The 12714-nt window shown below is 35.5% G+C and overlaps 1 protein-coding gene and 1 pseudogene across 1 annotated transcript; one reads left to right on the forward strand and one right to left on the reverse strand.

Annotated features, from left to right (window-relative positions):
• Positions 1-1197: 1197 nt before the first annotated feature.
• LOC133297356 (kinesin-like protein KIN-5D) lies at positions 1198-7479 on the forward strand. The gene is made up of 23 exons (XM_061496479.1): positions 1198-1293; positions 1484-1721; positions 1829-1958; positions 2336-2491; positions 2579-3055; positions 3336-3433; positions 3539-3695; positions 3795-3864; positions 4034-4110; positions 4200-4253; positions 4338-4418; positions 4512-4623; positions 4810-4896; positions 4993-5168; positions 5255-5416; positions 5493-5600; positions 5671-5829; positions 5930-6013; positions 6099-6304; positions 6392-6493; positions 6579-6688; positions 6776-6927; positions 7039-7479. The coding sequence occupies exons 2-23, from the start codon at positions 1549-1551 to the stop codon at positions 7258-7260; spliced, it is 3153 nt and encodes a 1050-aa protein (XP_061352463.1). The 5' UTR covers positions 1198-1293; positions 1484-1548; the 3' UTR covers positions 7261-7479.
• Positions 7480-8485: 1006 nt separating this feature from the next.
• LOC133297361 (uncharacterized) lies at positions 8486-11827 on the reverse strand (annotated as a pseudogene).
• Between the last annotated feature and the right edge of the window lie 887 nt (positions 11828-12714).

Here is a 12714-nt window from a genome sequence, read left to right on the forward strand (position 1 = left end):
AAATCCCCAAAGTAATTATCTTTTAAGCAATAAAATTTGCAGTGGGTCCTTCGGCGTGTTATAGATGGCAGCATTTTTTAATCATAATAGGAACCCTCACCTTGTTTTTTTTGGTGAAGGAATGATCCTCTTCTTTTAATTATAAATAATACCACGCAATAAGCGCAAGACGTACCTACTTCTAAAAAAGTGACTAAGAAACTAAAAGTCATTCTATTCTATTGCCTAATCAATCAACAGCTAAAAATAATTAGAGTTGAAGTGATATATATATATATATATATATATATATATATATATATATAAGTTTCGCTTTTTCTACATAGATAATTTATCTATTGCGAGCCCAAAACGACGTTGTTTTGAGGCAAAAATCAAAGTATTTTTATAATTATAATTTATTTCAGAGTTATAATAGTCTTTTTCATTATAACTTTTAAATTTTTCAATCCCAAACGAAGTCGTTTTGAGAGCGAATGTAAATAACTTATCTACATTCATTTTAGAAACATTAAAGTCATATATATATATATATATATATATATATATATATATATATATATATATATGAGATTTGCATTTATTATTCACATGACACGAAAATTTTTCCTACACACACAACATTTTGTGGGGTTCACACTTTTTGAAAAAACAAAAACAAAATTATGGCACGCAAAACGAATCTCTATAACATTACACAATCACTTTTCCTACAACATAACTCTTATAAAAGTTTATATATATATATATATATATATATAGAGAGAGAGAGAGAGAGAGGGGGGAGTTGCTGTTTGATTAGGTTTCAAAAAATTTCAAATAAAAAAGATGTTTTATTTTTTATTGACGCAGCTTGTCTACTTTATAACGGTCGGATAATAAGAGAAACGTCACAAACAAACGCCGTTATCTCACCCTTCATGGTCAATTGCCGTCTATTAATTTTCAAACGCGCCGTAACGGCCTTCAAATTCAATTTGCCATCTCTCTCTCTCTCTCTCTTTTTTTTTTTTCTGTCTAATGTCTAATTGCATAATCACCGGTTTTTTTCTTCCAGCTCCCAAAAGAGACACTTCCTCATTCCCCTTTCTTCATCCACCACACGTTCTCTCTCTTTCTCGCTTTCTAGATAATTAGATATATACATTAATAATCATTAAGAATAAATAAAGAAATATCTTAAAGCAATTGGTTGTGCAGTGTAGTGTAGTCTTTGACTTGACGATTTCTCACGTGAAATTCCGTTCCAACAGAACACACTAGAACCTCATTTGAAGGCCGGCAACGCACACTGTAAGTTCCGATTTCAATTTCGTAGGTAACCGATTCTTCTTCATTCTCGATCTACACACATCGATGCACCATTTCATTGTTCTTCTTCGCATCTCACGTTCACTCTTCCATCACGAACATGCGGATCGCACCGGAATCCGTATCTGAAAAAAAGAAGAAAAGCTTATGAGAGAAGTTTTTATTTGATCAGGTTTCGCTGTGTGAGGTTTGAACTGATTTAGAAGGTTGTTGAGATTGGAAGTGCTGTGTAGTTCAATGGAGAATCAGCAGAGGAGAGGAGGAGGATTGGTGCCACTATCGCCGTCGCAGACTCCACGCTCGAGCGATAAGCCAGCGCGAGATCTGCGATCTGCGGATTCTAATTCCAGTAATCATAACAAGTACGACAAAGACAAAGGCGTCAATGTGCAGGTCCTGGTTCGGTGCAGGTGAGTGATATGAGTCACTCTAACTCGGTGAGTTGATGATCGAGTTTGTTTACGACTCGGAAAATTGATGATTGGTTTCGTGTTTGTTTATTTGTTTTTTTTTGTAGGCCATTGAGTGAAGATGAAATGAGGGTGCATACGCCTGTTGTGATTTCGTGTAACGAGGGAAGGAGGGAAGTTTTAGCTGTCCAGAATATAGCCAACAAGCAGATCGATAGAACCTTTGCATTTGACAAGGTTTTATGCTTTTTTTTTTTAATTGTGGAATTGTGTGTTAAAATGAATCCAATTATATGGTCATGTTTTCATTCTGTGCCATCTGGAAAATCGAAGAAATTATTCTTGTTAATTGAATAACTTTTACATGTGATGACTCAACTTAGGATAGAGATATTTATTGATTCTGCATTCAGATTTCCAGAAGATAGTAATATTCAAGAATGGAATATCGAATTTGAACTTTTTTAATTATGACATTTTGAACCAACTCTCTTACGCCTTACCTCACTCTCTATCTATCGTAATCATGAATAAAGAAGACCTTACTTGTTTTCTGTTATTCAGATAAAATTGTCCCATGCAATTATCCTGATTTTGGTTTATTTTTGGCCTAGGTGTTTGGTCCTACCTCTCAACAGAAAGAACTGTACGACCAGGCTGTGTCTCCTATTGTGTATGAAGTGCTTGAGGGCTATAACTGCACCATTTTTGCATATGGACAGACAGGAACGGGGAAAACATACACAATGGAAGGAGGCGCAAGAAAGAAGGTTATTCATTTCACTTGCCTTACTCTTTATTTTATTTTCTCATTGCTTTGTATTCAAATCCATTTCTTTCTATCCTTGATTCTGTAGAATGGTGAGTTTCCAAGTGATGCTGGTGTCATCCCAAGAGCTGTGAAACAGATTTTTGATATATTAGAAGCTCAGAGTGCTGAGTATAGCATGAAAGTAACATTTTTAGAGCTTTACAATGAGGAAATTACAGATCTTTTGGCCCCTGAGGAGACTTCAAAATTTGTAGATGATAAGTCTAAGAAACCTATTGCTCTAATGGAGGATGGGAAAGGAGGTGTTTTTGTCAGAGGTTTAGAAGAAGAGATAGTTTGCACTGCAAATGAAATTTACAAGATATTGGAACAAGGTTCTGCAAAAAGGCGTACGGCGGAGACTCTTCTCAATAAACAGAGCAGCCGTTCTCACTCCATATTTTCTATCACAATTCATATTAAGGAGTGTACTCCAGAGGGTGAAGAAATGATTAAGTGTGGGAAGCTAAATCTTGTGGACCTCGCAGGCTCTGAGAATATTTCACGTTCTGGTGCAAGAGAGGTATCAAATGATTATGCCAGATTTCAGTTGGTACTTGTAATTAAATGGTGTAGTTTGGAATAATATGAAAACCAGCATGTTTTGGCATACGATATGGAAGATTACTAATTCAGTCCGGCTATAAGAATATTGGTATTTTATAAAAATTAGTGTTAATCCCTTGACTATATTTCTAAATTTGAATTATCCCTTGACCCTTGTCTTTTTAATCTTTTTCACTGCTGGCGTTAATAAAAAATTCATAACTTTGGAGCTTCACTAAGAAGAAAAATGCTTGCAGGGTAGAGCAAGGGAGGCTGGGGAGATAAATAAAAGCTTGCTTACACTTGGTCGAGTGATTAATGCTCTAGTTGAGCACTCAGGTCATGTTCCATATAGGTATGAGTAGCTGCAACTTATTTAGTCAATTCTCAATGACATTTTTTGGTTTGCTTTCAAATCTGGAGAATAATTTTATTATTAAGATATCTCTTAATATATCAGGGATAGCAAATTAACCAGACTGTTGAGGGATTCCTTGGGTGGTAAAACCAAGACATGCATTATTGCCACAGTATCACCTTCAATTCACTGTCTGGAAGAAACCCTTAGTACCTTGGACTACGCACACCGTGCCAAAAATATCAAGAACAAACCAGAGGTGACTTTTATAGTTGCTCCTTCTTCCTTGCTCAATCTTTTGCTCTTTTTATCAGGCAGCGGAACATATTTAATAGTTTGAAGTTGGTCATTTTTTCAGATTAATCAGAAAATGATGAAATCTGCAATGATTAAGGATTTGTATTCTGAAATTGACAGACTAAAGCAAGGTAGTTGACTGTTCCCATATTGATGTAGTTTCTGTAACTTTGTTTTTCTCCTCCATGCTCTGTTTCTCCAAATAGAGAGAGAAGGGTATGTTGATAAACTTCTTTCTCTCTTTCTCCACCTTTGATGGTTCACTGCTGAAAAGTAGCACTTTTTATTTATGTTACGCAGAGGTGTATGCTGCAAGAGAGAAGAATGGAATCTATATACCACGGGATCGCTACCTTCATGAAGAAGCAGAGAAGAAGGTTTCCTTATAAGTGTTTTGATATGAATTGGAAATATTGTTATGATTTTGGAAACATTGCTAATCCTAAACTTTTACTATGTTCTCTAGGCCATGGCTGAAAAGATAGAACGCGTGGAACTAGAAGCAGAGACTAAGGATAAGGTATATCCCGTCATTAATTATTTCCCTATAGTTATGATGATTGCTTAGCTATTGTAACAAGGACGTTCCGTGGTATGTATGTAGCAACTGATGGAGCTTCAAGAGCTCTACAATTCTCAGCAACTTTTGACTGCTGAATTAAGTGTTAAACTTGACAAAACTGAGGTAAAAGTGGCTGTACGTAACTGCTTCATTCTTTTGTTCTGAACTTCTGATCTGTAAAAGAATTAAACGTACTTCTGGCATCTGTATTCTCAGAAAAGTCTAGAAGAAACTGAGCAGTCACTGTTTGATCTTGAGGAAAGGCACAAACAAGCAAATGCAACAATTAAGGAAAAGGAATTTTTGATATCAAATCTCCTAAAATCTGGTTAGTCATGTGTAATCTTACTGTTTGTGTATTCCCTTTAGAATATTCGTTACTTTTTTTTTTAGGTTGATTGAGAATTTTTACTCGTCACATGCCTGCAGTAATAGTATTTAGGGTTGGTTGAAAATATTTTTGCACAACACTTCATATCTTTTATTTTCAACAATATTTTTATGTCTTTTCCAGAGAAAGAACTTGTGGAGCGTGCAATTGAACTACGGACAGAGCTCGAGAATGCTGCATCAGATGTGTCAAACCTGTTTTCTAAAATTGGTTAGTATAACACTAGTAATTTTTCTTGTTGCGTATCAATTGGAGAAGTGCATGCCTCTGACATCAGGGATATGATTGCCCATAAATCAACATTAGAGCGCAAGGATAAAATTGAAGAAGGAAATAGAATACTTATCCAGAAATTCCAGTCTCAGTTAGCTCAACAACTTGAAGTTTTGCACAAGACAGTTTCAGCATCCGTAATGCATCAAGAACAGCAACTGAAGGACATGGAGGAAGATATGCAGTCTTTCGTATCAACAAAAGCAGAGGTGGGTTTCCAAAGGAGGCTATTATGTTTGTTAGTTAAACTTCAATTTTCAGATTTACCAACTTCCTTTTTGGTATGTTTTTGAAGGCTACTGAAGCCCTTCGAGTAAGGGTTGGAAAGTTGAAAAACATGTATGGTTCTGGCATTAAAGCTTTGGATAATTTAGCTGAGGAGCTTAAAGTAAATAACCAGCTAACTTATGAAGACTTGAAATCTGAAGTAGCTAAGCATTCATCTGCCTTGGAGGATGTAAGTGGTTAATTACCATTAAAGTCGATTCTACTCAAGCTTTCTTGTGTGTTTTAACTTAATTTATGTGCTTCAGCTTTTTAAAGGAATCGCTTTAGAAGCTGATTCGTTACTAAATGATCTTCAAAGTAATCTCCACAAGCAAGAGGCCAATTTAACTGCTTACGCTCATCAACAACGAGAGGTCTGTGATTTTTAGTTTGTTGACCAAACTTCTGAGATAGAGATGCTGATTTTTTTGCTATTGCATGCAGGCACATGCCAGAGCAGTGGAAACTACACGTGCAGTATCTAAAATAACGGTGAACTTCTTTGAGACTATAGACAGACACGCATCAAGTCTGACCCAAATTGTGGAAGAAGCACAATTTGTCAATGATCAGAAATTGTGTGAACTTGAAAACAAGTTTGAGGTGAATGCAGTGCCTTTTCTGACAAATACATAAATCATGATCTGAAATTTTTATACTCGTTTTCATTTTTTAACTTTGCTTCTCATTATTTACTGTGTAGGAGTGTACTGCTTATGAAGAAAAGCAATTACTAGAGAAAGTGGCAGAAATGCTAGCAAGTTCAAATGCTAGAAAGAAAAAACTGGTAGCTGTTGCTTTTAAACATGCTAAGTATACCTATAGTATCTTCCATGAGTACCTGAACTTAACATTCTTTTCGTACTTATTAGGTACAAATGGCAGTTAATGATCTTCGAGAAAGTGCAAACTGTAGAACCAGTAAACTTCGGCAAGAAGCATTAACCATGCAGGATTCAACTTCTTCTGTCAAGGCAGAATGGAGAGTTCACATGGAAAAAACAGAATCCAACTATCATGAGGATACTTCTGCTGTAGAATCCGGAAAGAATGACCTTGTGGAAGTTCTTCAAATCTGGTATGTATGTGCTTGGACAACGCACACTTTTGTCTCCAGTATATTCTATCCTGTTTACTGAGTCCTATTCTGAACAAACAACTGCAGCCTCAACAAAGCAAAAGTAGGTTCACAACAATGGAAAAATGCTCAAGAGTCCTTGCTCAGTTTAGAGAAGAGAAATGCTGCTTCTGTGGATACTATTGTTATGTAGGTTTTGTATTCCTTATTAAGATCGAAACTGTCAAAAGACAATACATTTTGTTAACCTTTTTTTCAATTGTTTTATGTCTAGGGGAGGAATGGAAGCTAATCAAGCTCTACGAGCCCGATTCTCAAATGCTGTGTCAACTACACTTGAAGATGCAGGAATAGCAAACAAAGATATTAACTCATCCGTTGACCGTTAGTATTTAGTGTTATACCTATGTATCATTATTGCCTTGGTAGGTCATACCATAAATGCCAACTGACAAGTTAAAACACTTGCAGATTCGTTGCAACTTGATCATGAAGCTTGTGGGAATCTGAATTCTATGATTATCCCATGCTGTGGGGATTTGAGAGAATTGAAGGGTGGTCATTACCACAGAATTGTAGAGATAACTGAAAATGCAGGGAAATGTCTACTCAATGAATACATGGTAAGTAGGAGACTTCTGTATACACAGTCCTCACCTGTTCAGCCGTGACAATATTCATTGGTTACTGGATTCTAATTTCTTAATGTTGTTTAATTGCTAATTGACACACAGGTTGACGAACCATCTTGTTCAACACCAAGAAAGAGACTCTTCAACTTACCTAGCGTTTCATCCATAGAAGAACTAAGAACCCCATCATTTGAGGAATTACTGAGATCATTCTGGGATGCAAAATCTCCAAAACAAGCAAATGGAGATGTTAAACATATTGGGGCATATGAAGCCACTCAATCTGTAAGAGATTCCAGAGTTCCTCTTACTGCTATTAACTAGGGAGAGTTGAAATTCTGTAAATAGCATATTGTTTAGATATAATTCCATAAAATGATATATTCATTTATTATTATTATTATTATTTTTGGGAAAGAGGAAGAAAGGGTTAGTCTTTGTGGAGGCCGGAATATGTAAAAAGGTTGCCTTTTTTAAGTTTAGTTTCGCTTCCGCAAGGGAAGTAATCTATATATTATTGATGTCTGCTGAGATTGGTACGTTATAATGATTTTGGCGTGTTTGTATTAAATTAAGGCATTCTAAATCTATATAATTGACATTGCCATGGCTAATGACAAACAGAAAAATTGGAAGATACTACGATTAGGGATATAGGGTCATGTTAGCAAGGGTTTGGTATCCATTGACGATGACGATGAAAAATTTATCGTTGAATTTTTTTAATATAATAATGAGATACTTTTTCGCACATGGACAAGTAGCACGAGATAAGGTACTAACCAAACCAAGAAAGATATGCATTTCCGGACACAAGGAGAGTTGTACATTTCATCTGCTCGTGCCATAATCAGATAAAGGAATTAAAATACTTAGCCAGGAGTAGGAGACACAAGCAAAAACTCTAACCTGGGGAAAAAGGCTTGCACTGTTGCACAGCCTGGTCACATGTGGAGAAATAGTTTCAATCCAATTGGTTTCTAAATGAATTTTGTTCACTTCTCACACATGTATCTTTGTTTCTAACATCATTCTATTAGTGTTTTTGAGAGTTATAGCTCAATAAACTTAGGGCATGTTTGATTGTGTTTTGATTTTTTTGTTTTTAAAACTGTTTTGTAGAATAATTATGAAAACAGTTGTTTTCTATGTTTTTTTGTTTTAAAGTTAAAAATCAAAACAGAAAACAAAAACAACTCAGACAAGTTCTCTAAATTTGATTCTAAAAACAAAAAAGTAGTTACAATTTTTAATTTTTTTTTTACAAAACAAGCCTTACCAAACGAGTTTTTTTGTTCTGAAAACTAAAAAATTGTTTTTAAAAACAGTAATCAATCAGAGCCTTAACTTCCAATCTCCTAAGACTTAAAACTAATATTACAAACAGAAAGTGTCAATTAGAGTCTTGTCTTCTAGTTTCTTTCTTCACTTGAGATTTTTGATTTTGGAGTTGACTTTGCTCATTCATATAGTAGTTGTTCCTATGCTTACTTTTGAATATTAACAAGAAAGACTTTTGCCCAAATCGGAGCTCCAAACCTTCTCTTGTTCATAACATTGCCTTGCCCTTCAAAAGTGACCTTGTTCTCAAGGCCCAATGAGAGAGAAAAAAAAAACTAGAATTCCTTTTATATTGAGAATCGCAATCTATCTCTGATAATGTCACTAAGACTACAAAAACATACAAAATATGCAAAAGAATGCAGCGACCTGGAGCACCACATAACGCCCCGTTCTAGAAATAATTAGTTATCACCAACTATGATATTAAACGTAGTTACAATCATAAATGTTAATTAAAATTGGCGGATAAATTTTTTCTTTTTAACACTATCCTTTCTTTATTAATTGACATAAAATGAATTTGGTGACATATAATCTATCTACATGATTGTAACGTCTAATTAATGCAGAAATATTCTATACTTGCCTAATACAAAGTATCAAGTGGCTCCTGGAGAGAATTGAAGTTTCAAGTTGTGGATTTGGTAAAAGCCTAGACAACAAGACAAGCAGCTCAAATACCACCATTCAAGGCAAATCATTATTGCAGAAAGGATAGCAAAACAAAAGAACTCTCCAATTCCTTGAAACAACTCCAAAGAAATTGGTGCACGGGTTTTTGCACATGCAAAAGACTATCTCATGTATAATCCCAGAAAAATCACATTTGACCAGATTGAAATGCTAATTGCTAATGCTCCACCAACGTTATTCAGTCCAATCTTGAATACTAAGGCCCAACAAAGAGGTATATGGATACAAAGAGTGACACAAGAACTTATAAGCATAGGAAGAAGCAAACTTTGTATTTGGAAATATTGAACTAATGGTTGTAGAATTGCATATGCAAAAAGTGCTGGAAGAAACAAAATCATGAATTTCCTTGCTTCATGTGCAATTGGAGGGTCCTGGCCTATGAAAACTAGTATCATTTCCATGCTGATCCAAAGGAAAGACAGGGGAAGACAAACCAAAATAAGAGAGAATAGAACAGTGTATGTCTGCATTCCATAAGCCCATCCACAACTAGTCTCCAGTCCACTAGCCATTCCCTTATGGAACATCTCAACATATAAATTCAGCAAATTAACCCATCTTGTGTTCAAAAAAAATTGTAAAGCATCTAACTCCTCCCTCATTGAATAAGTGTCTAGCCACTCTATATACCAGTTTGCTTGATTAGTAAGGCATTCTACTAGTAACTTGAGATGATCACCAGAGTTATCCAGTTCACCTTATAACACAATCACAAAAGCAAACCCACGACATGTGACGTGCACCGTCGAATCCACACAAATTACCGAGATTTAGGTTTATAGTAATAGGGCAACTCAGATCGTCTCCCAAAGAACCTGCTAGAAATCAAAATCATTCTGTAAAATAAAATACAAAAAAGAAAATGGGGATTTTGTTGATTTGAAATTTAAATAAAAACAGAATTGAAAAGGGGATTTAAAAATCAGAATTTAAAAGAAATCAACCTAAGGAATTAAGATTTATTAATTTATTTCGTCATTGGATAAAAATAAAATTATCAATTCGTGATTAACCCCAATTGAATTTGGAATCCTCAAATTCAATTGGAAATCCTCTCTAGACTATCGCCTAGCGTTTGGTTGAATACAGTGTTTCAACTATGCAATCGCAGTAGTTTTAACTTGCTCAACTTACGTTCATTGGGTTAATTAATCTGAACATTAAGTCTAATGATCAATTTTCCCTTATAGAATGCAATCGCATTATTCAGTTTCAATACCTACAATCGCATGATATTCAACCTGAATTAGGAAAAAAATGAAATTGATTTAAAAGTTAAAAACAGATCCTCTAAAATAAACTAACGAACCTTTAATCCTTAGATTGATTAAAGATGTTTAGCCTAGCATCGCGAGGTTACAAATCATTCAAAATAAAATAAAAGATAAGAAGAAGATGAAAGGAAAAGAGTGCAAAATTTCGATAAAGAAAACTCAAACAATTGTTCAATTCCAAAATCTGACTGCCGAAGGGTTTCCTAAAGTTTTCCTTAAATAACCCACATTCAGAACAGGTTAGGGTTCCACCACTTTGGCCCATACATAAAATAAAAACTTAATAGAATAAAACATTAAAATATGGCCTTGGGCCCTAAACACATTGGGTTCTAATCTAATTTACAAGTCCAAACGTCAAAATAAAATTCCAGCAAAAACACTCCATCTTGGGCTCAGGTTTCGACCATCTTTCCGTCTGAATTGGGCTTCAGTGGTTTAAATAGAGATTGTAGTCTTTTCTGTTAGCTGCAAAACGCAACAAGAAAGAAGTTAATCTGACATCTGTAGAGTGAGATATGGACAAAATACGAAAGTGTAACAAAATATGTGTTATCAATTAAACCCAATTAAAATCTAGAATTCTGATTTGACCCAAAAGACCTTTATTTATCTCAAATAAATCCTAAAAATACTAACCAAGCGTAATAAATGAGTGTAACAAAATATGTGTTATCAACATGTAAGTAAACCTTTGCCCTCACAGAATCAGCTGGGTCTAACTCCTTCCATATATAATTGTCATATACCTCAAGCATTCTTTGCCTCAGATCATTACCTTCTAACTAACAAAGTGCTACATGCCACCAATTGTGTGTCAACATAAAAGAAGAACAAGAACTCCATGATGATGAACATCCTTCCATGAAATTAACAGCTTCTTTAAATCAGCACTCACACTGAAGAACATGGCACAAAGCATGTTGTGACTAGCTGTCTTTCTTATTGATTTCAAACCCCCTTTTAGTAGTTTCCTCAGCATCTTTCATTTGTCCAAGGTCCAACAAAGGAAAAGCAAGCATGCCATATTTGTAATTTTCTCATTTACTTTGAGGTAGAACCTGATGAACAAGAGATAAAGAAATATCATGTCGCCCTATGTAGAAGCACAAGATTTGTGCTCTCTTTAGAGAGACCAGATCTTATGGGAACTCTTTTAGAAGCTTAGAATGCAATTCGACAGCTACAACATCGTCTCTATCTTCAAATACCAAATAACTGATGGCATCAAAAACTAGTTTCTTATACAAGGTTGCATGTTCCTGAGGATCCCAAGGAGGATCAATTGGAGGGGGATGTGTCGCATCGAGGAAGGGAAGATCACCGGAGGTTTCCACGCACCTTTTCACAATATGCACGAAGGATTGGGCGAACATCAAGTGTGCCTGCAGAATGGGTAGGATTGTGATTCGTTGAAATTGATATGTGACAATAGTACTATTCACTTCCCCATATCTGGGAATTATGGTATATGAAACCACTTGGCCTAAATCAAGCTTATCGAATGAAAGCATAACGTCGTTTGCAATAGCCATGCCTGTATGGAATGTCACACCAGCAACAATTGGTTTGTTCATTTCTATTGGAGGCAACTCTAAATCGTGGCTAATCAACACCTCAGTTTCCACTTATTGCTCTAGCGGCTTAATAGGATCCACTGTCAGCATAGCGAAGGTCGAAACGCCCTCGCCAAGGGTTGATCGCGGCAGATCCACCAGATCGAGCGAGTCCACTGCATCAACCAACACATTCTTGGAAGTATGGTGGATTTTCTTGAAGCAACTTTGCATCACATCATTGTTCGATTCAGCGGTGAAGGTAAGCCCCTGATCATTGTTGAAGCTTTGGGTGGAGGAAACAGAGGGGCAAGGCAAGGGAAGTCCTCTCTTCTCGCCCCTGATCATTACAATTGGGTTTTATTACATTGACTCCTAACAACCAATGGCTTCACGCCAAAACAAGTGCCACATTAGCACTAAAGAATACCCACTACTTTACTATTACACTAGCTACTGATATTCAACATAACTACTGTTGTTACTTACAAAAAGGCTACTGATATACAACTATACAAGACTACTAATATAGTTGTTGTTCCTATGCTTACTTTTGAATATTAGCCACAAAGTCTTTTGCCCAAACCGGAGCTCTAATCCTTCTCTTGTTCGTAACAAAAGCTAGAAGAAACAGTAAGTTGCATATTCATGAAAAATATGAAATTTTGGAAATTTAAGATTTAAATAATTGTATTTCTTATAAAATTATCTTTGAAATTTGGAATCTTTTTCCCTGACTCGTGCGTAATGCCCCGTCTGCAGCCGGTTAATTAACATTCATATGATAGTAAGCGCAACATGCTCAACTTAATTAATGCGGAAGCTAACTATATAATTTTCTCTTTTTCCTTATGTATTGCAAACTTTTTCACTTTCATGGCTAAAATAAAACGGACAACATTTCCTCT

The sequence above is a fragment of the Gastrolobium bilobum genome, unplaced genomic scaffold, assembly GCF_033153095.1.
Source record: "Gastrolobium bilobum isolate Gb01-03AN ecotype WA unplaced genomic scaffold, APGP_CSIRO_Gbil_v1 utg23917, whole genome shotgun sequence".
NCBI lineage: Eukaryota > Viridiplantae > Streptophyta > Magnoliopsida > Fabales > Fabaceae > Gastrolobium > Gastrolobium bilobum.